The 26170-nt window shown below is 50.8% G+C and overlaps 1 protein-coding gene across 1 annotated transcript in view; it reads left to right on the forward strand.

Moving 5' to 3' along the window:
* Positions 1-26170, forward strand: part of CAMTA1 (calmodulin binding transcription activator 1) — a 305617-nt gene that overhangs the window by 57643 nt on the left and 221804 nt on the right. Inside the window, exon 4 of the mRNA XM_086476363.1 lies at positions 19862-19929. Within this exon, the coding sequence (XP_086332489.1) occupies positions 19862-19929 (68 nt within the window). The remainder of the gene's footprint in view (positions 1-19861; positions 19930-26170) is intronic.

Genomic DNA, 26170 nt, shown 5'->3' on the forward strand with positions numbered 1-26170 from the left:
AAAGTACCTGCAAGGGAAGGACGGCCCTAACGATGCGCCATATGCAGAGATGATTGGCGGCTCTAACGGAGCTGGAAGTCACCATGGGCAGCCCTCGGAACACGTCAGTGCCTGGCTGTGGCCAGAGGGTCCGGCACCTCGGCCGTGCCCGGTGTGCCGTGGGGCGAGGGTGCAGGAGGTGTTCGGGGAAAGCAGGAGCGATCTGCCTCCTGCCTGGGCAACAGATCCCCAGAAACAAACCTCTGTGTGAGGAGCCAGAGGGAATGCGCCTGCGCCCGCAGCCCCGTGAGAATGCAGCCGTGCTGTGATGAGCCCTAACGAATACACCAGCCTCTTCCAGGTGACCAGCGACCGGTCTGGGACGTTTGGGGGATGGAAGGGCATCAAGGTAGTCTTGGTGACAAGCTGAAGATTTAAAAGAAGTCCCTGCTTTTCCAGTGTGAGGGTTGACCCGTACAGTTTGACTTCCACGGCGCGCTGCTCTGTCAGAGCTCGTTATCCCCCTTGGTCGGGCGCCCGGTGCTCTCAACGCCCAGATGAGCTTTAAAGGCTCTGCTTGCTGATCAACAGGAAAACGCCTGTTTCCCACGAGTTGGGGCTTTGATGAACCACCCATAATGTTTTAGATTTTTTTTTTTTTTTTTCAATAAAAGAAGCTGCCATGGTACCGCCTGGCTTCACTGCTCTTTGTCAGCAAGCTATGCCTAAAAGATACTCCTGTAGGGGGGTAGGTACACACTTAAAGTCTCTCTGCATTTATTTTCTTTTAGGAATATGTGTAATAAAAGTTCAAGTTAATAGAATGACAGTAATTTCCCCCATCAGGGCTGCTGGGTGAGGGTGGCTGGACGGAGCACAGCAATTACGGCTGCTATTAGGCGAAGGGCTGATGCACAACGGGCTGCGCGCGAGCAGGGGCTGTCGGACGTGAACGAAATCTTAATCGTGAAATTCCCGTAGCTTATTATAGCTGCCTTCATTAACATTTTCACACTCGGCTGGCTAACAAATGAGGAGAAGGGCTTTCTGTTCCACTGGATTTATAATGCTCTGAATCCGCTCCGTACCTCGGTGTGTGCCAGAGGTCTGCGCCCTTGCCCTGTGGTGTGCTGGTATTTAAGCAGAAGGGAGTGTGTGCTTTTTGTGGAAGGAAGAGAGAAAAACCAGATGTTCTATGAGTGTTTTTAGTGAAAAATCTTTATTGGCGATAAGCTGGTTCTCAATAAAACGAAGGAATACTGTGCAAATAAAATTCCCCTTAATTTATAATTCCTCCAAGAATTTAAGATGTGAAATTTCTGGTTTTTAGCTGCATCAGCAAAGTTCAGGTTGAGTTTTGATCTGGTTCTTATGGGCTTTTTGATCTGTTTCTGCTTAAACTCTGGGTTTTTTTAGTTGAACGAGGAGGATGCCAGTGTATATCCACTGGGAAAGAGCATAAACTCTTAAACTTTGGATGTTTTGCTGCTTTAACAGTGCTGAAGCTGACACAAATGATGCACCAGCCATGGAAAGCGTTGGCTGTGGAGGGCCACCGCATCACGTTGCAGGTCAAGAGCATGCCTCGTGTGTCTGCCTCAGCCTCGCTGTGACCTGGCTCACTCCTGCTCACAGTGTTGCTGCTGGAGCACTCCGCACCGGCAGCATGAAAACATGTTTTCATGATGAAATGGTGGGGCTGTCAAGCACGGGCTGACGTCGGGGTGGATGGTCCCCGTCCTTGGGTGAAGGATGCTCTTGTAGAGCAGCTTCTCAAGAGGTTTCAAATGGGGGGAAAACCTGCAGCTGGATTGGGATGCCCGCGGAGATGAGCATAGCAACCTGTTCCATATTTATTATGGGCAACAATTTGACTAAGGGAGAATTTAGATTAATAACATTCAGCCCGGAGAAGTAATTTCCTTTGAGAAAACGATTTACATGCACTCTGCCAAAAAGAGCTGTCACTGTGCGCTCTTGTCGTGTCAGCTCCAATAATGAAGTTGGAAATAACATGGGAGGTTAATAGGTCCTACTTATCTCCTTAGCGCCGGAAAGGAAGATTTACAGTGCGGAGCCTGGTTTGCATATTTCCATTGGAAATGGAAAGGTTTTTCCCAGCCGAGATTGATGAGACGTTGCGGGTACAGGGTGTCTGCGCTGCTGCCGCTCACGCCTGGGGCTGCAAATCCTTCCCGGGGGGTGCGCTGGTGCCGGAGGGAGCCGCCTTTTCCTGGGTCGCTGGCCGGGGGCTTACTGGGGTGCCCGTGCCGCCGTGCCAGCCACCCCTATCTTTAGCTGGCTGTGAGTCCTCTGAGCCTGGAAGTTCACACAGATGTGGCTGCTGCGCGGTGGGTAACAGGCGGGTCAAGGCCTGGTGGGTTTTTCCCGGGAGCTGCCCGTGGCGTGCGAACAGGAAAGTCGTGAGGAGGCACCGGCGTGGGGGACGGCGGAGGACGCCTGCGTCGCCTCCCGGTCCTCCGGGCATGCATCGGAGCGCGTCTCGTCCTGCCCTGGCCCCGGGAAGGTGGCCGGCATGCGGGTCTGCAGGGCTGGGAGCCGCCAGGCCGTGCTGCTGCGTTAGCCCCGACCGGCTCCCTGAGTTAGAGGTGCCGGTGACCTTGTCACTGGCGAGGACATAGCTGCCTGGCTTTGGGTGAGGCTGGAGACAGCTGGAGCCGCCCCTGTAATTGCCCCTTCCCCCCTCGCCGCGCGTACGTACGGCCGCGGCGCGCGCCGGAGCCCTGTCACTTCGCATTAGGCGGTGGAACTCCCGAAGGACTCGTGGCACGTTATGGGCTATTGTGGGAGCCGTTTCACTTCCAACAGCAGAGCTGTCTGTGGGGTACGGGAGTGCAGAAGAGCTCTCCAGTTCTTCTCCTGCTTCCCTGCCCTCCCTTAGCTTTTTAGAAAATGGCTTTCGAGCTGCACTGCTCTCTCAGCAGGTTTGTGTTTGGGTCCTGGGCAGGTTGTTGGGCTCTGCCACGCTGGGAGTGAAACAAACGTTTAAAAATAAATAAATAAAAAGTGGTTCCCTCTTGATAATTTAAGTCGCATAGTGCACTAAAGCCTGCTTGAAAGAATAACTCTTAAAAGGGATAGAATTTTTAATAAATGTTCTGTCTACCACAAACTGTAAAATATTCATTTAAATCGGTTATTTCACATTACTGAGAAAGTGCAAGAAGAATTAACTTTCTGAACAGCTTAAGGTACAATTCAGTAATAACCTGAGCCATTTAATGAATGAAATATTTAACATAATTTGCATACATTAAGTGATGGGATATGGAGTATAACAGATGTAACTGAGTCAGAGAGGAAAACTGGGAGGAACAAACAGGAATTCCTCGGTGTGCACCCGGACGAATTCCCTTTGCAGCAGCCCTGGGACAGGGGAGCCAAACCCAGAGGCCGGTGCTGGGCAGCCCTCGAGGGTGGAGGAGGGACTGCAGCTGCCTGGGGGCTCCCACCGCCTTGCTGCCGCCCTCCCTGCATCAAACCTCCGTGTGTTTGACCTCCCTGGGTGGCATCTTTCTCCTTCTGTGTGCTTCTGGTGCGTGCGCAGCCCTCCCTCCTCTCCTCGCAGTGCACGGCTCCGGGGTGGGGACTGAGGAGGTGGCACTTTTCCTCCCCGTCTTTGACCTTCCCGTGTGAACCAAGCAAGCAAACGATGCCGTCTGAAGACAAGGGCACGAGCAGACATAGCCGAAGTGTTTTCGGTTAGGCAGCGCGGGTCGGGGCAAGCATCGCTTCTGCTGCCTTTCCTGCACTTGAAAACTCCCAGTCCTGCAAAACATTTTTTGATCAAATGGTATTTTAAGCACACACAGGAAGCTGGAGGATCTCCACGTACTGGAGACTCCCCTTGGCAGCATGATGCGCAGCGTGACAGTGTGAAACAGCCTGGCCCCCCCCGTTCCAAAATACTCCAGGAGAGCTCCAACCACCGCTGGGTGCGAGCCCCCACCAAGCCCGTCCCTCCCTCGTGGCTCGCCTGCTCCCAGCCATCTCGGCTGCGCCATCCCCCTGCGCCCGGCACGTTCGGTGGTACCGGCGCATCCAGGAGACTCTCTGCTGGTCGGCGTGGTCTTTGGAGCTGGGCTGCCCTGAGGGCTGCTGAGCATGTGTGTCGTGTCCCCGAGCGCGGGCATCCCTGAGCTGGCACTGCTTCAGGGTGGCCGCGAGGTAAATTTGGGCCAATTAAGGCAGTGAAACCCCAGGAAAGGAAAGTAAGAGGTAAACCTTGATGCTTTCCCCCATAAAAACAGAGAGGCATTTAGCAGGCATTAGGTGACCAGGCAATTTGTTCTCAGCAGGTCGCTTCAGGAGGAGGTCACTGCTAATTTACATGTGCCCAGAAACTGTGGTTCATAGTCAGAACGGTGGCAGGGTTGGATTCTCAATTGTGCCCAATTAATATGGGACTTTCAGCTCGTTTTCCCTAACGTGAGTGCACTTTAATTCATTAAACTCTTTTTCTTCTTCTCTGTAAGTGGCCATCCTTCTGGAAACTGTATAGTGAAATTAAGTGTCCCAGAGAGAGTGTGTGTGTGTATCTATATATCTGTGTCTATATATATCCGTATCTCATGGGTGGGGAGGGGGGTGACAGCCCAGTGACTGAGCCCTGGGCGCGCAGGATGGACCTGAGGGTGACTGGTACGGCGCATGGTGGTCCAGGTACGGCACATGGTGGTCCAGGTACGGCAGCACCGTTGACTCATCCGAAGGGTCTGTAGTTTTTATTACTTTGTCCCACTCTTTTTTTCAGCCAGGCTCCTCCCTCTCCTCTCTGTCACCTCGGCGTGCTGAGCAGAGGTGTCTGTCGTGCTGCGTGCCCTGATGATCTCGGATCACCTCGAGGTGATGCCGTTAACGCAGACCCTCGCGGGCTCTATGAATAATGCATCTTTCTCTTCCATCCCCGTTACTGACTTCTTTTTTTTTTCTCCCCAACCACGCACTCTGTTTCTATCATGTTGATCACTTGCCCAGTTTGTTTAGGTCTCCCGGCTGGTTTTCCAGCCTGTCTGATGCTCGCTTGTAAATGCCTTTTGTCACATCCAAATGCCACCTTCTCACTGCTCGCCTTGCAGGGCGTTGGTAAATATTAAGTGGTAAAGGATGTAGGCTGAAGACTAAGTCTAAAAGGAGTTAAACAGGGAATCCCCATCTGGCTGGGAGTGCTTAAAGATAGAGAAGAACAGAGTAATTCTGAAACGCATCCCTTTCTTTGCTGAACAAGGTGGATTTTTTTAAAAAGACATATATTTTAAATAAGTTACGGAATCAGCCCTCTGTTGGGGACGTGAAACACGGACTCGGATGCGTATTCAAGGTCCCCTCTCGGTGGCTGGATTTGGACTACCTGAGAAGAGGGAGGGTTGTTTTCATCCCTGCTGTCCATTTGCCTTGACAGCGCGTTAAAGTCAACATTACCCTAAAAACATTCTGCTTTCATAACAGGCAATTTTGTTTGTGTTGAAAACGCTTTGTTTGATTTCTGGAGCCATTCATTACAGGATCAAGGCTTCAAATTGGAGCCAATTAGGTCTAAGAGCTGCTTTTAAAAAGCTTTTTCCAAACGCCAAGAGCTTGACAGTTAAAATGCAGTGAACGGAGCACCCAGCCCCGCACGCGGGGAGCCTGTGCCGGGGAGGCCCCGCCGCAACGCCGGGCAGCATCCCCCTCACCAGGCTGCGTCCCCGGCGGGAGCTGGTGGCTGCAGTCACGCTGTGCACAGCGGCTCACCCTTTTTCTATATTTAGTACGAAATGCATCAGCATCCCTTTTCCTCCCTGAATTCCCGCTGGGAACGGAGCTGGTAAATAGCTGTTGCTCTAAAAATAGCACCCGCGCCAGCCCCTGGCAGCCTCTTTCCCTTCCCTGGCTGAACACAGACCCGAAGGGCTCCCACCCCACCCCGGCAGCAGATGTTTGGATTTATGTTTTTTTTTTTAATTTAAAAAAAAAAAAAACCAACCAGAAATCAAACACTTAAAAATGTAAAGACCATGAAACCGCCTGTAATGCTTAACCTTTGGAAAACATCATTAGCGCTCCCAGCCGTCTCCTCTCTATTTAATAAGGCAGGAGGCGGCCCCGGCACAGCCTGCAGTGATTTTCCAGCCGTTGCCGGCAGCCAAAGGGCGAGCCAGGACGGCGCAGGCAGCTCTGGGAGCACGGGTCCCTCGCGCTCTGTCGGGGGCAGTACAGGCATCGCCCCCAGTCATCCGCCAGCCTGCTGGTCGACTGCTTTCCGAGGAGAAATGCAAGAAATCTGGGCAATTTGCTGCCCTGGTCCTGCTCAGAATTGTAAACGGCTTTTATCACACAAGTAATGCCCTTTTTCTGTCATTTTTTTTCCCCTTGTCCTTTTTTCTTAAATGTTTTCTCAAAAGTGAGGAATGAGCAAAATCTCAGAAGTCTGAAAATAACTTGCAAAGAATTTATGGTTCCCTGATGCTGCTCTGGTTTTGGGCTGTTTGCTCTCTGTTCCATCGTATCAAGTAATTCTAGGTTGGAGTTGGATGAAAACCAGCTGGCGACTGCGGGTCCTTCTCAGGGGTCAGGTCTGATGTGACGCCCCAGACTGACGGCCCTGGGTTATTACCCGTGGTTGGACACCTGCCTAGAACAGAAACACTTCCACTTCCATGCCCCACACGGGGGGTCGGTCGGTCTGGTGGCAGCCGTGAGCATAGCGAGTTGCACAGAGCCGATCCCATCCATTAAAAACAGCCAAACCAGCAGCACTGGCTGGGAACTGGAAATTGCAGCTGGGTTCCAATAGTCCTTTTTCATGTGTCTTGCTTTTTTTGTGTGGGTTGGTTTTTTTTGGTTTTTGTTTTTTTTTTTTTTCTTTCTAAACCTCAAGTAACAGTTAAAAGAGGAGGAAGAACTTAACGAGCCTTGAACGCTTAAGATGAGGAGAGAGAACCCAGCACTTAGATTTACAGCACAAATGGCTTGGGTCTTAGCCTGGGAACAAAACTCTGCTTTTTAAGGTGTTTTGGTTTTTCTTTTTTTCTCTTGCTGTTGTGGTGGCTTCCTAGTGGGGAGGGCTGGGGCCTCGGCAGACCCCCACGCACCTCCTGGCTCTGGTGCTTGATCCATCGCTGCTCCGTCCTGCCCGGTGGAAGACAGACGTGTGTCTTAATTGGTTGTGAAATGGGATCGTATGTATGGTTTGAGGTAATAATGCCAACAATTTCAAAAGGTCTCTTTTATCCCATTGACCACCTCGGTTTTGTTTGGGGTTTGTTTGGATTAGTTGGGCAGATGTTTGGGGAAGAGAACAAATACCTGCTGGTGTTTGATTTTGCTTGCACAGCTGCGTGATGAAGAGAAATGACCACAGAAGACCTTAGACTCCATTATATCATCTCTGGGAAGATTTGTGATGATCGTTGATCCTAGAAATAGAATTTTGGAGCCTCATCACCGCAGTGAACCAGAGGGCTTTCGGGTCTGAGCATCTGGGTGATCCCAAGAGCCTTTAGTGAACGAACGGGCACTGCGTTTTGCGTCGCTGGCGGCTGCGCAGCACGTAGCTCTCGGGTTCTGCTAATAGCTCTGTGGCCTGTGAGTAATGAGCAATTAATTATATGCATGTTTGAATAACCTTTTTTCTGGCCACCTCTGCTTGTTTACTCCTATATTTGATATTGGTCCTTCTTCCATTTGGATTTTTTAATTTTAACGGAGCAATACAAGGTTACGGACTCTTGCAGCAGATCGGCATCTGGCGATGCAGTGGATGTGCCTGTAGCAAGAGCACCCGAAAGCCGTCAGTGTCTCGAAGGCTCCTGCTCGTTTGGGATCTTGAGTACTTAAGAAAACACTTGGGAATTGCATCGGCGCGCTGCACGGCTGCACTTCAAGCACTTTTTGTAAACTCGTCAGCCGCACCGTGCTCAGGTGTGGGGCTGTGAATGCCGTGGTGCCCAGGGCTCCATCGGTACGATTTTATCTGTTCACAGGTATGAAACATTAAAATTATGGGAGTGATAATAATGAGTAGCACTGGTAATTTTTTTTTTTAAGATTAAATGTTGTTTGCACAATGATACAGGGGTTCTTGTGCAACATTTACAGAGCACCTTGGAGAGCTGGGAGAGTCTTCCATGTAAACAATGCAAATGGAATAAAGCCATTAAATAATCATTTAAGGTAAAGCAGCTCCTGTGTTTAGCTAGAGCCCCAGGAGAAGAGAGATCCTTGCGCTTGGAGAGCAGGGGGGGGATATAGGAAGCATGAAAGCAGCAGCGTCCAGGACCCCATTTTACACTCAGATTTGGGGGACTGAGTTCATCGCAGGACAGCGCTGCTTTAGCCAAGAAAGGAAAATGTACTAGTTCTGCTGTTTCCAGATCTCCGTGCTTCATGGCTCTTGGTCTGACCGGCATCATCATTCGAACACGGCTTTTATCATGATTTAATATGTATCTTTTAAGAAGGATTTTAATTCCCTGTTTGAAATAAGAAAATGCCATAAATCTGAGGCAGAATCTTTTAACATTTACAGTTTTAAATGAATTTCTGTTGAGAGTCTCTTAAGCCAGATTTATATCTGATTCTGCATTGAACTGTGTCGTTATGTGGGACTGAAAAACTCTTACAAAATTAGGCATAATGCAAAAACATGCTGAAAAGACAGTTCTGCAGGAATGTGGAACATTATTATGTTAGAGAATATTGGAGTGAGGAATATGCAGAAAGGGGCAATTACCATGGATATCTTCCTTTTAATGAACCTTGCACAGTTCTTTGGTGGAAGGGTTTGCTGCTGTCTCCTTGCAGGAAAAGGCAAATTGAGAAAGCGCTGGTATTTTCACCTCGTCTGGCGTCTTGGCGTAGCTGCCTCGTTGCAAAGAGCACGACTTTGTGTGTCGGGGACGGATGACGAGCCGGCTGGAGGGCAACGCTCACGGCCAAGCAGGGTCAGCCGTCACCCGGGGGCTGGAGGTGGGGGGCGCCGGGGTTTGAGGTACCACATGTGCAGGCTCCTTAGCGAGGCCACCGTGTTCCTGATCCCCTGGGAACACGCGGTGGGTTTCTGGTCTCAGCTCAGAGGGAGAGCTGGGGCCAGGCAGGGCTTTGCTCTGGCTGGAGATCTCCTCCCCAGGTGGGTGTGCGGGCAGTATCTGCACGGCCTCCTTGTAACGTCCTCGTGGCCTGGAGCCACCGACTGCCACGGGAGCCTACACGTTCAGCAAGGTAGAAAAGAATAACTGCAAGTACCACACAGAGTATCTGCTCTGACTAGTGGTGTTCGTTTTGTGTCCATGGCTCACACTTTGAAGACCAAAAGGAGGAAACCTCTGTAGGCTCCCAGCCAAACCATCGCAGCGGCAAGCTACAAGTAAACAAACCCCAACATTTTTCCCCCAAATGTGTTCCTAAGACCAGCAGTCCAGGTTCCTACAGCTTGAAATCCACCAGTGTGCTTCAGCCCCCTTGTTTATGGAAGAGAAGTCCTGTTTGCAGTGCTAAAACTAAGGGCAACAGGAAGACATTCCTTTTAATCACAGGGTTTAGTCCAAGGTCATTTAAAAGAAAGAAGAAGAATAATAAAATAATCACGTGATGATCTGTGGGTATTTTCCCGTAACTAAAGATTGGGCATTATTTAATATCACTCTCTTTTACTGACTATCCCTGTTTGGAACTTAAATGGAAGATAAAATCTATCCTAATTCCGTTAGGCATGGGCTGAGTCAAGGTCTGACTTTGCTAATACTTGCGACTAACGGTACCTCTGAGCCGAGCAGTTCAGGACGACCATTGCGAAGTGTGTTTGTGCAGAATTACGGTCTTGCGGTTATGAAGACCCATTGCACGTTTCAGTTTACTGTTTTCCATGTGTATTTGGCAGGTGAAATTGCTGAGCAGATCTCATTTCACTCCGGTGTCTGTTAACCACCGGTTAGTCACTTGATTGTTTGTGGGTTTTTTTTTTCTTCTCCTCTTCACGTGTTTTGGAGAAAATTATTTCTGGTCTTAATCCAGTTTCTTCATACCAGGTTTAGCCTTGAAAATAAAGCATTTAAGTTATCCACTTGCTACTTTATAGAAGTTGAAGAGTGACAAGGGCTAGCCACTTGAGCTCTGGTCACGCTGACCTGGAAGAAGTCCCTTGGTTTAACTGAGCTGAGCCTTCCAGATTTGTACAGCTCAATCGGCGTTTTCCTTCTAGTGATAAACAATCTCCAGCAACTTCTCAAATTAAATTTTTAATGAAAACTATAGCAGAGTGGGCTGAAGTCTTATGTATGCTGGAAAAAGATCTATGAATGTGGTCTAAATGGAATCATGTAAAAGAGTTATTAATTATCAGCGGAGAGCGTCAAATTCGCTGGGGCGCAGGAAAGCGGTTGTTCGGCAGGGAGGCTACAGGGCACCTTTGACTGGGTAGATCGAGTTCTCCGTTTCCATGAAATCTCCCTGGAAGTATTTAGGTCTAGGTGTAAAACCTGTTGTGGCTCGGGTTTGGATGATGTTGGCTGCGTGTCCGACCCTTCCTTCTTTCTTTCTTTCTTTCTTCTGCCCTCCTGTCTCTCTCCGTAAGTTCTCTTTGGGAATGTGCCCGAGCGTGTTTGAAGCCGGTGTCTCTGCAGCGCTGAGGCTGCCGTTGGTTTGACGCTGTCTCTCCTTTAGCTTTAGGGCGAAGCCAGACTCCTCCGGGGGAGCCCTCTGGGCAGCGCCTGGGGCCCCACTGCCCTGGCGTTACTGCGGACCGCCTCCGCACTCGGGTGGCTCGATCGGCTGCCGGGGCTCAGGATTCCTAAATGTCATCCTGTAATGTCTAATTAAGGTTGCAGTTTGAAGACATCATGTCCTTTAATTGAAAACTCTAAGAGTAATCTATTCCATTTTTTTCGGTTAAATTAATAGCGTGGACCTTTAGCAGATGGTTAGCGAGATGCTGTTATTAACGAAAACGTCCCACCGCCTGCAATCCAGCCGCTTGTCGCCGCGCACAGCGCGGAGAAACAAGACGTGCATCTCCCCAACCCAACGCGCTTTCCACTCCGTGGCTTTATTCTCCTGCGGTGCCAATTAGCAGTCCCAGGGCTGCCATTGCGCCGCCGCTGCGAGATTCGGGCTCTGCCGGGCGAGGCTGGGTGAAGGAGCTGGCACAGCTCATCTGCTGCTCTCTGGCAAAGCGAGGGAAAGCGCTTTGGGCCCCCGAAATTGTGGGTTTTTTCATTGCTTAGGGTTATAGACCAAGTGGTCTGGCTTAAGCTGTTTAATGACATTTTCACAGGGATAGGTAAGTGCCTCCTCTGCGTGTGAGCGTGCCCGGCAGTTAGCAGGGGTGAGCTCTGTCCCTCCAGCCCTGCGTCCTCATGGGTGAAAACGTCACTGGGTCATGTTCGTTGGTCCCAGGTTTTGGTGACGAATCCTTTGTTCCCCCCTTTACACATCCTCTCTCCTATTGCTTCGCTGCTTCCCAGGGGGACACATGGCAGCGGTGGAGACTGGGGAAAGCTGGAATATTTATTGCTCTCTCCTACGCACAGGCTCTAAAACAGCTTCTGCAAAATAAATCTCCAGTAAGACCCTTCCAGAGCAGAGTTGGGCTTTCTGCTTCAAGAATAAAGAGAAGCCTTTTCTTCCCCAGGCGACCAGCTGGGACCCCTGGTGGCGATGGCTCGAGGAGCCGCCACGTCCTGGCGACTTGGGGTTTTTTCTGTCTGCCAGAAAATGGGCATTTAAAAACCAGCCATTTGCTGGGGGAGCTGTGGTGGTGGAGCACCAGTGAAGCAGAGCAGCGTTGTGTAGGTGCCATCAAGCAGCTGATGGAGGAGGGTGTCCCCGGGATGAGGGATGCTCAGGGGGAGGAGTGCCAGGGGTGCAGGGATCCACGTTTCCCAGTGGAGCCTCATCTTTGCAGAGCAGGAATTTGTATCGGCTCCAAGGAGGTGAAGTTTGAGTCCCGACAAGGCAGGGACCTCATTACAAAGCGGATTTCTCTGCCCTGAGGGTGCTGAGGAAACAGGGACCGATGCTGAGTTTTCACACGGGGGACAGCAGCGTCGCTGGGGTTGTGTGCATGGCAGCCCCCCGGTACTACCTCCCCTTCCGAGGGCGGGGAGCCCCTCGGCGCGGCGGGGACTGTAAATGGTTCAATTAGCTGCAGATACTGATAATAAAATGCGGCTTCCATCTAATTAGCTCAAACGTTAGTTGGTGTACCCTTACTCCATTAGGAAAATACATTTCAAATGAAGTTTTGGTTTATTTTTGTCTTTAGTTCTGTCGTGATGGAAGAGGCAATGCAGTAACTGGAGAGCTTGCTTGCAGGGGCCGTGCGTCAGAGGTAACGCCGCGCCGCCCTGCTTCTCCACCTGCCTTTTTGGGGACAATTAGAGCAAGTCCCGCCGAAGCGCGGCTGCTGCTGTGAGGCTGGGTGGGGTTTTGGAAGAAAATTCCTGGCACGATTTGGGAAACCAAAGCCACGCAAGTCCCGTCTGACACCCTGCTCTGGCTTGTCTTGGCAGGAATGCATCACTAGAAGACTCTGTCCAGCCGTGTCGGTGAACCCGCAGTCACGTCGGGGCTGATTCCCCTTCCCAGCTCGGAGGGCGCGGGCCGATGTTTTTGCTTTAGAAAGTTGCAGACAGGTCACGCTTCAAGGCTGTGCTGCTCTTTTAGGCCGAACAACTGGACGGGTGAAACGGCAGTGCGATTTTTTGTTGAGTGGTGCTAGACACGGTGGCGAGAACTTGCTCCGTGTGGCTTTCAGATCCATTTGTGGTTGTAACATTCAGAATATTGATGTCTGTGAGAGCGGGGACGGCTGGAAAATGAAAACGTCTTGATCCCAGCTGAGAAGATGCTACACAGTCAACATGAATTTGTATTTTCATTTCAGAGTGGAAGGACGATAAGGAAGCAATGGGCTGGAATTTGTCTTTATAGCAGCGAGGACGTGGAGATTTCCTAAGAGAATACATGTGCTTGCTTAAGAGATCGCAACTTTATTAGCTCTGCGGTATAAACCCAGAGATGTGTACAAACTCCTGCTTTCTCTTAAAACGTGCATATATTTCAAGCTTATTAATTTGGATGTGTGCAATACATACGAAATAATAACTTGAAATTCAGACATTTTTAAAAAAAACAACCTAGTGATTTATTACTCTGAGACAAGATAGGTGGCCTAAGCTACCTGGCACTGGGAGTCCTGTTTGGGTTCCAATTTCTCTTTTTCTTTTGAGGTCAGGTGGGAATTGCCGATACCCTTGCAGCCGTGCAGAGAGGAGCTGGAGGAGAGCGCTGCCGCTCGAATCTATGGTTTTAGACAGGCCCTCGGTACCATCCCTGGGACGGCGATAATCCCAGCCGGCTCGTGCTCCCGGAGCTCAGGGTTTTGGGCGAGAGCCACGTGGGATGGTTGCCTGCCGGCTCTGTCAGCGGTGCCTCGGCGCTTGCAGCCGTGCTGTCCCCGGAGCTCATGTCGTTATCAGTGGGTGAAGCCCAGCTGACACCAGCGTTGGCTCCCCCCGGAGCACACTGCACGGCTCGGGGCGCTTGCAGGGGAGCTGACTTTCTCCCCACACCTTTGCCGTGGGGCACGATGCTCTGTCCGACAGCATCGGCGGGAGGCGCGACTTCGGCTGTGTCCCAGGCACGTGCATCCCATGCGGTAGTCTTTTCTTGCATCTCCTCCGGGCTGAAATTCAGATTCAGAGAGTCTTCTGCCAGGCAGGGTTATTCATGGCAAATTTCAGAGCTTTTTATAACTTTTTCTTCCAAACAATGTGCGGGTTTTGCTGCAAGTCCTTCAGCTCGGAGCAGAACAGAGTCGGCAGCTTTCCTGCGCGTGTGATGGGTAACGGGCCTCTCCGACACCGCCGGTGCAGTGGGTCGCTGCCCCTTGGCCCGTTCCCCGCTCAGAGATGATGATGTCCTCTCTGCCTCCTGTATGTAAAGGCGAGCAGCTCTACGGCAGCTGCTGTGCAGCACACGACGACGAGCGCTCTGCCGCGAGCTGCTCCCGGCTGCTCCTCGTCCGGGGCTGCAGCTCGTCCTCTCCGCGGCAGCTGGCGCATGGGAGGTGAGATCAGGCCGCCCGCTCTGCTGCAGCTCCGGGTCGGTACGTGCCGTTGTTAAATATTGAAGCGGCCGAGAAGCTGCAGTCACGTAGCATTGGGTGGGAAATGGCGTGCTGGCTCTCCTGCCACCACCCACAGTCTGGGCCCCCGGCAGCACCCCGAGCTGATGGTGGCTGCGTTCCTCCCCCCGCTCCGTCCGCGCAGCACAATTCCAGCACGGGGCTGCCTCCAGCTTCGCCCCACAGAGCGACGGGTGCGTCGTCGGTGGCTCTCGTCCACGTGCGTCCTGGCCAATGCAGTTATCGAGGCTTTACGGCTGGTGGCTCTTTGATGCATTCAAATTAATACTGTTAACAAACAGGGGAATGCAAAATAAAGGTAAATGTTCACTTAAATAAAATGCTTACAGCCCGAGCAACAAACTATAAATTAAACCACTGAATTATATCACCAAGCTTAGGATAAAACATAACTTGTGTGATTTTAATGTTAAATTATCTCATTGCTTTACGGGATGCTTCCATGAGCTGATCAGATTAAGCCTTTTTTCCTCACCAGCGAATATCGGGCTCAGTCCCACAGGCTCCCTCTTAGGTGGGAAAGCCGTGCTCCGAGCGTTGCCGTGACATCGGCAGGGACGGTCACACACAGAGCTGGATCTGCACAACTTCCAGTGTTTCGGCCTTTCCCAGTTCGGCTTAGCTGCTGCCGCTGTTTCCAACGCTGGGCTCAGGAGGATGCGGGGCCGGGTGGGACGTGCCAGCCAAGGGGCTCTGGCTTTGGTGCGCGGTACCCTCGCCCACAGAGATGCTCGTGGGTGGCCTTGGGGTGCGCCCAGTGCCACTTACCCTGACCGGTGCCTCGGGGGGACTCACTGGCAGCGAGGAGTCGGGCGTTTACAGCGAGCGCGCCTTTTATTTCCTTTGCTGGCTTTGTAATTAAACAGCAAGGCTGAGGACAGAGAGCTGGGGCTCTGTCAAAGCCCGGCTCTGTCTCGTCTGACCTTGCTGCTGCCACGCTGCCTTTTGTTTGTAATCTCGGGCAAGAAGCGATGGAAAAGGGGTTTGATAGGAGACAAAAGCAAACAATAGCCTCGCTCCAAAGATAGGATGAATGGGATGTAATTGAATTTTTTGGTGAAGACATTGATTTGACCCTGTAAGACACACAGAGTGAATCATTAGGGGAATTAACGCACATTAAAATGCAGGGTTGTTTTTTATCAGAGGGCTTTCATTGTGCCTATAGTTTTGGTTTTAATTATTTAATGACTTTGTGTCTTCTAGTGATAAATCTATTTCTCTCCCCTTTTTTCAAAAGGAAAAAGGGTGTTGGTGTGACAAAGGGGTGCATGCCCCGCGCAGCCGGTGAGTGCTGGCACTTCATGAGCGGCCCTGCTTGCACCCCGAAGCGCAGACAGGCACACGCTCTGAAATAGCATCTCTTGCAAACTGTTGATAAAACATCAGCGTTGGCCCGACCCCTTTCTGGGGGGCCTTTCAGATTTATTTTTCCTATCTGTGTGTAGCAAAAACTCTGTGGGGTTTAATTTATTGCAAGAAGCTGTGGGACACAGTGTTTGGGAGGAGGATTTCCAGACTTGGGCTGCTTGGGGTGGGTTTGACCCTGGGTTTTTGGAGTGCTGACTGCTCCCAGCTGCAGCTCCTTCTGTGCTGCCTGCGGCTTCAAGACTTCTCAGAAACCCCATCCTTGTATTTTGCGTCTCACAGGTGGTGCTTTCCTCACCACGCCAACGGATTTGAAAAAAATAGCTTTTCTTATGACTTGAGCTGCTTGGGTTCGCCCGTAGCTTGGTTTGGGCTTTGCTTGGAGGAGCCGCTTGGCTGCGGATTGGTGTGTGCGTGCCGCCTGCCTTGTCTCTTCCCTGAAAAGCATCTCCTTTCGCTCCTGCCTCCGGCCATCTGTTTGCTGCCAACCCTGGATTCTGTGGTTTGCTGGGACTTTCCTGGGCGATGGACGCGAAGTCGTGCGGTTACAGAAAGCAGAACGTTCAAAGCGCGGGATTTACAGGGTTTGCCGCTGGCGGCAGAGGAGCCTTCCCCAGCGCGTCCTCCCTGCCCTGGTCCCTGTGCACCTCCGCCCTGGGATGGGCTTCCTCCCTCCACGCTGCGGGCGCTGCCCTGAGGCATCTCGCTGCTGAGCTCCTGTGCCGCTCGTGCGCGCAGCTCTCCGATCGAGTTCCCTTGCAAAGCCAGCGTTTCGCCGTGCAGCGCCGGTTCAGGGTTCGCTCTGGCGCCCAGGGTGTGCCTTTCACTGGAAACTCGCCTTTTTGCCTGGCTTGGGGAGCGCGCGTGTGCGTGTTCGCCGCCAGCATCACTGAGCGTCACTGAGTCATCTGTTCCTCGCGGCCGTGCCCCGGTTCGAGGCGGCAGACGAGATTATCCTCCCAGAGTCTTGGTGCTCACGTGGTGGCAGAAGTTGGCGCACGGGTGTCAAACGGTAAATGGGGATTTCTGCTCGCTGCTGCGCGGCTGGGATGGCGTTCAGCCGTGGTGGCAGCAGCTCTCCTGACACCAAACCTTGTTTGGACTCTGCGTGCCGGGTTTCGGCTCCCCTGGTGCCAGCGGCCGTGCGAATCGGATCGAGGAGCTGACGGTGTGGTAGCTCATGGTGCTGAGCCCACTGGGCCCTCCTCTTGGGTGATGCTGAGACATCCGCGTGAAGGTTGCGGTGCCCTGGGTGACGGGGTTACCGGCAGGGTGAGCAGACGATGCAGGAAGGTTTGAGGGTTTCTTCGCCCCGTTTGCATGCTAGTCCTTGTAATTCCAAGTACTCTGGGCACGGAAGGCAGCGTGGAGGATTCGCTGTCTCTCTGCTGTACATGTTAATTTATAGCGCTGCCGTGAGCTACATTTTCCTTGTTATCCAAGGTATTTCCTCTGGAGGAGGGAAATCAGGCTGTAATATGTCATTAAGCAGAAAGCCTGGGGGAGCTCCTATCCTAGTTGATGCGGATCCTTCTCTTATCCTGTTAGAAGAATTGAATTACACGTTTTGAGTTGTCTGAAGATCCAGCTTGGAGTCTGGTCGGAGCCGTGGCGTTCCGTAGTGCCGCAGCAGGGGCAGGAGCTGCCCGGACGCCTCAGTGACACGTGCCCGTGTTTCGGTGGGTCTCCTGCGGCGTCGGTTGGCAGCTCATTCTTGGTCTGCCCAAACGTGCTGAGCAGGCCCAGGGCAGCAGCGTGGGGACACGCGTTCTGCTCACGAAGGGGAGCGTCTCGTTGCCGCAGCTCCTCCCGTCAGCAGCAGCTTTGGGATGGAGGTTTCGGGCGTGCAGGGCGTAGGCCGCTGGAAGGTCTGAGGTAAACGAGCCTTGGGTAAGGCTGATGTTCGTTTACCTGAAATGCTTTCGTTTTCTGTGCTATAGCAATATGTTTATTCAGCCACAAAAGTTAAAAATTACTTTATTTTCCTTACGGCGAGTTGAATTTTAGTAGGAAAAATCCCATGCTCATCTGAAGCCCACCGATCCTGCCTATTTTTGCAGGATTTTGTGGGTGAATCACCCAGATCTGTCTCTGTGTCAAAGGGATTTGTTCCTGTAAATGCCTGCTCATGCAGACCGTCCGCCGCGAGCGCCCGGGGATTTGGGTGTTGAAGCGGACGTACAGAGAGCTCCCTCGTCAGCATCCCCTGGTGCTCGTCCCTTGGCACCGCCACAGCTCATCTCGCTGTGAGGTGATGCAGATTTGTAACACAGCGAGTCGAGGACATAACGCGGGATGGGGAGGGAATAAAATTCTGCAGACCACAGCATATTTGGTGGAAATACTGTACTGGCTTTAAAAAAAAAATAGGGGCAGAAATCTTGTTTCATATTTTCTGAAGAATTTTAGTTGCAGAGTTTTGGGTTTTGGTTTTTTTTAACATACATGTATTTATATATACGGATAAAATCAGTGGTTGGCTCCTGCAACTCGCACCCTGCGTCAAAGCCGTGACTGAATGCTGCATCCGTGGCTCTTGTGGGGAGCGATGGGCGATGCCTCTTCAGAGCCCGGTGGAAATCTGGGGCCAGACCTTTCTGGCCATACAGGGTCCGAATTTAAGCGCTTGCATCTGCTTCAGCTGCAGCTCCTGTAAAAGTGCAAGGTTTGGCATGTTCTCTGGGAAGGTCGTGAGCGTAGATGCTGTGCCAGCGACCAGCGTCCTGGTGGAGGGCTGCACCGGGTTATTCTGATACTGGATTTTACATGGTAATTAGCCAGAAATTAAAAAGAGGAGTTTTCAGAGCTTCGTGTCACTGCTCCTCCTCCTGGCTCACGTCGGAGCAGTACTGCTCCCGCTGTCTGATGATACGGCAATCGTTTAAAAATGCAGAGTTGGGCTTGGGAAACAAGGGGTGCAGCGGTGGATTCTGGGAGAATTTATTTGCAGTGTAAACATGTTGGTCAGGAGTCATTAATATGACATTCACACAACTCTAATAAAGTACATAACACGGAGATCTGGCACTGCTGCAATACCCAGAGGACATTAAGTATGAGTCTTAAAACCAAGAGTATTGGAAACAAGATATTTTTACGTCTCGTTTGGGAGTAATATAATTGCATTTTGTGGCTCTAGCAGATGCTTGGGCCAGCTGGTTGGAGTGCATTGTGGATTTTTTTAGCTTTGGTACTATGCAGCTACAACCCTTATATAGAACTATCTTTAAAAAAAAAAAAAAATCATGCGCTGGTCGAAAGACCCGTTTCTTGTGTGTGCGTTACCTTGCGGTGGCGCAGCCTGTAGATGCTTCCATTGCAGCAGCTCCAAAGATCAAACCACACGTGGGTTTGGGGTCTAATTTGAGGCGATTGAACATTCAGGGCGGCTTCACTGACCTTTCTGCGTAGCTTTTGCTATTGTGGGTCTCTCTGAGAAGGGAGACTCTGGACCCAGCTGGGAGGCAGTTTTTGGAAGAGAACCGTCAAAAACCTACATATTTCTTAGTATATCGTCAGGGGGTGTGTGTGTGTGCATGTGTTTTCAGCAGCTTGAGGACTGCAGCCCCAGGGGTCCTTGGCCATCTCTATGTGTCGGGACGTTGCTGGAGTGGTGACAGCAGCCATCATGGTTAGGGATGGTCACTGGTCCTGCATCTCCTCCAGCATGGATCACCCTGGTCTCTCCTGGGGCTGCCACCGACGCTCAGCCTGTCTATGGTGTGGCCACCCCACGACTGCTCCACGTTTGGGCTGAGGAAGCTGGTGGGCGGCCATCCCACGTTCGTCAGGCGTATGTACAAGCACCGTCGTGAATGATCGCGCCAACACCGATAATTTCCTGCAAACAAATCGGTTCTGATCTGGAAGCAATCGCCCGTATCATTCCTGCAAGTGGGAGCGATGACTTATGTTGATGTCACCCGCTGGCTTTTTATGGCAACGATTAATAATTCAGTAATTCTCTCTGCAGTGATGCTGTTCTATTTATAAATATTTAATTTAGCTTCCTGTGTCCGTGTTGTTGCTGCCCTCCCCTTTGCCTCCTGACGTAACGCCAGGCTCTCGGATGCTGCGGTCACCAAAGTTACCAGCAAATTGTCTGTGCTGGAAAATGTTAATGCCTTTCCTCGTTTGCATCTCTTCGTTAACGTTATTGAAGTCTGGCTTTGGTGGCATGAATACGAACGTTGACTGAGCGCGCTACTTCAGTCAGAACCTGATTTAAGCTGCAGACCTAACCCGGGGCTGGCGGCTCCTTGTCTCTGTTATAAAGCTTCTCTGTTATAAAACTTCACCGTTTCCAACACAGCCATGCAATTAACTCTTTTTTTTTTTTTTTTTTTTCTTTCTGCGTTTCTCTTTCAGGAAATTGCAGCTTATTTAATAACGTTTGAAAAGCATGAAGAATGGCTAACAACTTCCCCTAAAACAAGGTAACGTTGCTCGTGCTTCAGCACATTGACTCATTCTCGCTGATGACTTGACTCGCTAATCAATGCGTTGGCCACCGAGTGAAAACTCCCAGTCATGCTTGATGGCTTGTGACACCAAACTCTCATTAATTGACTTAATGAGCATTTTATTGAATGAAATCAGATTGATTAAAAATGGAACAGCTGCAGTCTTGACAGGTTAAAGTTTTAACCCGATTGTTCAGGATTTAATTGTCTCCCTTCAGATGAATGGGTTTGAAAGCCTTTGAGCGAGATTGCAGGCTATTTATCTCGACAGTGCTCCCCACAGCCTCCAACTTTAAATACATAAAAAAGCGCAAAGCCCTCCTCAGCGCTCTGCCTGTTTAACATGCAGGCGCGGGGATTGTTTGCGTTTTGGTGTTTTTCTTGCTGGGGTTAAGTGTTTGATGGCAAGGAGATCCCAAAAAGCCGCATTAACAGACATGTTTGCAGTTTATTATTCAGTAAATGTCATGTCTTCTTCGCGCTGCCATAAATGTTTAACTCCTCCGCTCCCCTGGGAACCGGTACATGAAGTTTCGGCTGCGGATGTTTTCCTGCTGTTTCAGCTGTATTCAGGCTCGCAAAGTTTTCGTCTGTCTCCGTAACGCAGAAAACGCCTCTCGCTCTCTTAACGTTGTGGGGTTTTTCTTTTTTTGTTCTTCCTGACCTGCTCTTTCCTGTCGAAAAGGGCAGGGTTATCAGAGGGAGCCTGCCGGCACCAAGGTGGGAGAAAAGCCTTTTTTAGCATCCTGCATCCTGTCACCGTCTGCCGCAGAGAGCGGGTGGAGGCTCCGTGCCGGACACGTCCTGCCCAGCTCGGCGCTGGGCTTGGCGTCACCCCCCTGCCCTCTCTTACAGAGAGCCACCAGGACCGGTGTTGGCCCTAAGGAGTAGCCCAGGCTCGTTCCCCGGCTGTTTCCCAGCTCCCAGCCGAGGAGAGGCTGGAGGCGGAGGAGGGCAGCGCAGTAGCGCTTGGGGCACCGAGAGGACCTGCTTGCCATGAACTGGGGAGAAAAAAGAGATATGTAATGTTAGTTTTGTGTGTCCCCCCAGCCTCTTCTGTATTTTCTGTGACATCTTTAAGTAATGCACTTGCTCGTCATGTTTGAATGTGTCTGTAATACCTGGAAAGGGAGACGTTTGAAACCCAACTGCTTTCCCAAATGGCTCTCGAAGCCCCCAGGCTGCTGTGGTGGCTGGAGGGCCCTTAGACGGACCTTTGCCTCTGATGGCAGCTGAGAGTCTCACCTTGCTGAGTGTGTAAATGCTTTGTTTCGCTCCTCTTCTGGGCTGTAGGGCAGCGGGTCATTTGATAATACTAGAGAAGACTTTTTTCTGACCTGGTAATCCAAGTTTCAGAATTAATGCAGAATAGTTTCTTGCTGAACCTTTGCCCGAGAAGTTTATGAAGTGGTCAGAAAACACACTAACTAGGCTGGGTATGTATGGTGTTATTAAAGATACGAGATTATAAATGTTTTTGTAGCAGCATCTTATGACTTTTAAGAGTTTGATTTGCTAAAGGCAATGCGTGAAAATAATTTTCTGATTAATATTACAATACCTTCCTCCTCTGTGTTTACACTTGAAAGAAAGAATGTCCCAGGAGAAGGAAAGTTGTGACGGCAGTTCAAGGACCTTCTTAAATTGTTGAGTTAGTTTTCTTTCTTTTTTTTTTTTAATATAAAAATTAATTGGAAGAGTTAAATGCTGAGTTCATACAATCGGGGCCCTCGGTATTACGGAATTAATGACATGGATGCAGCGCTGAAGTGAAACACTCCCTGTTCTTTGTTTGCTGCTGTGGGTGCTGCTAATTTAATCTCAGAAAATTGATAAAAATGAATTGCACCAGTGACACTTGTGGAGTGTTAGTAAGATGACGTTGAGGAACCGCTGCTGGGTGGCTGGCTGCCGGGGCTCCGAGAGCGGCTGGACGATGCGTGTCGGAGCCGCTGGCTGACGGTGGATGTTGGCGATGGGGTCCCTTTGCAACCTGGTTCAGCTCGCTGCCGAGGAGCTGCTGCCGAGCTGGCTCGGCGTGGGTGACCCTCCTGGCATGGGCTGCGGGCTGCTCGGGTGACTGAGCCAGCGCGGGAGGTGGCGAAAGGGGCAGAGCTCGTTCCGAGCCGTGCCTGCCACGGCTGAGCGTCCTCACCGCGTTCTTGTAAAGACGTGCCTGCGTTTACAAGACGGTGCCGGTCGGGTATTGCTTAGGTCATGGATGGAGCAGGAACGCTCTTATGATGCCATTGTGGTGGCCTTAGAGGAGCTATGAGAAAGCTTTGAGAGGTCCCTAAAAGTGCTTTTTTTTTTTTTTTTATGAAACTTCTTGTTGAATGACTCTAATTGATAAAATATGCTGATACAAATATACTGGAATATTATTACAACAGTCTTTTGAGCGCTCCAGTTTATCGACATAAATTAACAAGTACACCTCGCAAGGCATCGACCTTGATGTTTCCTTGAAATGGTGTTTGGTTACTTGATAACGTGCCAGATAATCCGCAGCGGGTATTCCACTCAGCAGGGTGAACTGGAGAAGCTTTCTGCTAATGCAGCAAGGCTGAAGTCTCTGACATTTCCAAGTTTAAATGCAAATCATGATGACAAAAAAAAAATTACTTGACATTTGTATATCAAGTAGAATTTAATTGTTCTTTACATTGGAATTTCAATGACAAAGCCAACTTTCTTAATCCAAAAACGTTCTGCTAGATGAAGATGCTTTGCTTATCCAAATGCCTTCTGTAATTACCCTTTTTAGAGTATTTTAAAAATACGCTTGAGCGATCTGGTGCAGCTTCACCTGTGTTTTTTACAAGCGAGGCTCCGGCAACCGAAAAGACTCAGAAGCCGCAAGGTTCATTTGCCAGCTGGGGATGCATTTTGGGTGTGTTTATGCCCCGTACTGAGCTGCATCGACATTTCTGCTGCATGTACAGCAAAACCAGAGGTTTTGGGGCGGGCAGGCAGCAAGTGCCAAGCTCTTGTGTCCTTCCTCGTGAAGCCCAAAAGGTAAATGTTTCTCGGGAGGTGTTTCAGGAGGCTGACGCCGCGATAAGCCGTCACTTGTACTAATACACGAAGCGGCTGGGGAAATTCCCAGATGCAGGTTTTTCAGCCCGGAAAGAGCCCAAATGCTGTTTTTAGGCAGTGAGACTTGGCAGTGATTAATATTTCTGCAACTAAAAAAATTGGGTGGCAGCCTGCTCCTGCAAATCAATAGCGATTTACATACACTGTCAGTGTGCATTTGGGGTAATTCAGTTTTACTTCCGCTACCTACGGGGTTATTTTTAGCATTTTAATTCCCTTCTCCCAATGTCAGGAAAACAAGCGTCGCTTTTGGTGTAACAGGCAGGGACAGGAGCCTGGGCGGCGTTTCCCACTGATGAATCCCGACCTAATAAATCACGGAGCTGTCGGGACCCGGTTCGTAGCAGCGGCAGCACCAACAAAACGGGGCTGAGCTCCGCCTGCCAGTCGGGGTGGGTGCGGGGCGGGTGGGCCCGGCACGGGGGCGATGCCCCGCAGCCCCCAGCATGAGCCCAGGCTTCGGGGAAGCCGGACCCAGCTCATGTCCCCAGGACCTGCCTGGGAGGTGAGGGAGCGAACAGCAGAAAAACAAGTAACCGGCTTTCTCTTGTCGTGGGCGCCACGGCTTGGAGAGGACCATTCTGCTGTTCAGTCACCTCAGCGTTGGCTGGTCGCTAAAACAGGGGATGCAGGTTACATTAGACTGCTTAGAAATCACTTTTCCTGATCGAAAATGCGCTCAAACAGTCGTTGGTTTCCTCTGTTATGTTTTTAGTGATTTTTTTTTTTTTTTATCCCCTGGCTCCAGAGTTTTGAAATTTCCTGAGAAATTTGATTTGTTATGTTAAATGTGGCCTCGTGCCGAGGCTGGAGCGGACGGTACCAGTCCACAATGAGATTTAGAGGGAGCATGGCAGGAAAACCTAATACAATTATTGTTTCAGCAGAACTGCCTGGGGGGGATGTGAAAGTGAGAAGAAGCACACCCGTCTGCCCTGGAGAGCATCGCCGTGTGCGGTGAGCCCTGCTCCGAGCCTGGCCCTGCCCGCTGCCGGCACCGGGGGCTGGAGAGGGGCTGGGGTCAGCATCCACCGACCCCCTGACCTGGGGGAACTGCTGGGGAGGAGCGACCCTGCTCCATGGCGAGGGGCAGGATGAGCCCTGGAGCCTCGCGTCCTCCGTCCCCCTGCCCGTCGCCCAGGGAGAACACCCTGTTCCTCGCCTGTCCGGCCGTCCAGCTTAAGGAACGTGTTTTCGTCTTGGATATCTTTATCAGGGGCTTCTTAAAGATAAGTTAGGATCTTGTAGTGTATTAATTTTGTATTAAATAATTAATAGTAAAATTAATTGAATTAGTCCATTTTCAGGTAAAAAATAGGGTAATAAATATTCATAACTTATTTTATTAAGGGAATTTCCATTTCCTATGTCATTAAAGTGAGATTAACTAAGGTTGGGTTTAAATGAAGATTGAAAACAATTGTGCTTTGGAATTAATTTGCTGTGTTAGGTCATTACCTTGTGAGGCGGCTCTCCGACACGCTCTGTGCTGGAGCTGTCCCACTGTATTGGGTAGATGCTGCTGCCAGGATGTCCTGGCACTTGTGAAATGAGCTGGAGGCTCCGTGTTGAGGGAAGCTCGTGTGAGCTGGAGGTTGTGGAAAGGCGACCGCCCAGAGCAGAAGTTCTCTCCGTCTCCCCTCTGCTCATCACAAAAATACTCTCGAAAACTTCTTTAGACTTTCAGGGCATGTTTTAAAGGTCCTCGCTTTCTCACATAGCTCGTACTCTCCTTGGGATCCAGGACCATCAACCTGACCTGTGCGCGGTGCCGAAATTTTGGGTTTTCTGCTTGTGTTGCTGGAAACTGCGTTGACATGTTTGGGGTCGTGTATGACCTATTTTTCCTTCATCAAAGGCAATGTGTGTGCTGTCAGCTCCTTCTGGCTTGGGATGCTGCTTGACATAATCCCTGCGAAATGTGGCACATCTCTCTTTACACTTTAAAGATTTCATGACTCTCAGGGCTGCTTCTCACTGCTCGCAGTGTTTCCTACTCTTTTTTTTTTTTTTTTCTTTTTTTTTCTTTTTCTGCCCCCTGAAGAGGATAAACAGTGCAGAGATGGTTTTAAGAGGCATTGGTTCATATAGACTTTTAGCCGCTGTGGTCCAGGGGTGTTGAGATGCTATTAATTAATTCCTTTAACAGCTCACCCCGTTTGTTTTAACATGACCTAACGCAGAATCACTGGGAGCCATCAGGACGCCCTGGCCCAGATCAGTTGACGGCCTTCAAGTATTTCCTGCAAACCCTTCCCATGGCTGGTCCAGCCTGGGCAGCAGGTGGGAGCTGGTACTTCTGGAGAGCTGCTTGCTCATCGCTGTGGAAGACGGCACTGGCCAACTTGGACAACCGAGGCGAGATGTCCGTATATCCGTTATGGATGGGATTCACCTGGCACCGATGCGGAAGTTGGCTCCTCCAGGCTGCTGATCTCTCTGCAGCCACCGCATGCGGTCACCAGGCTCCGACTGCCACACATCAGCTGGGTACAGTTTCAGAGATGCTGGCTCCGTGGCTTGTCCACGCACACGGACATCTTCTCCTGTCCCCGCTGCCGGGCTTTGCAGGGGACAGCGGTGCTGGCGTGCAAAGGCTCCCGTTCCTCTTCACGCAGAGTCGGGAGAGTCCTGCAGCGTCGCCCCCTGGAGAGGCAGAGAACCCCAGAAAACATGGAATCGTCAGAAAAAGCAATTATCTGATAATAAAGCGATTAGATTATTCAGCAAACTACTGTCTGCCTTCAGCGAGGCTTGGTAAGCTTTTCGTGTCGATAGATATGGCCAAGAAAAATATGTGGTGTTCGTTTTTGGACAAAACTGACATTTGGAATTTGGGCAGGGTCTTGCTGTTTCTAGATCGAGTGTTACGGGGCTGGGAGGATGCTCAGGTTTTCAGAGGCCGCTCGGTACAAGTGAGCCCCCCTGTCTCAGCTGTGTGATCTGGGTTTAATGGGCTGCAGGCCGAAGAAGAGGGGAGCTGCCTTTGTCCCGGTTAGAGCAGATGAAAGGTGGAAACAGGCAAGGAGAGATTTTGGGTTGGGGCTGCTGATGACTGGAACCAGACCTGCCAGAGCATCCAATGTTCTCGTGCGTTTTACACTTCCAGTCGAAG

Source organism: Leptosomus discolor, chromosome 20, assembly GCF_034619465.1.
Source record: "Leptosomus discolor isolate bLepDis1 chromosome 20, bLepDis1.hap2, whole genome shotgun sequence".
NCBI lineage: Eukaryota > Metazoa > Chordata > Aves > Leptosomiformes > Leptosomidae > Leptosomus > Leptosomus discolor.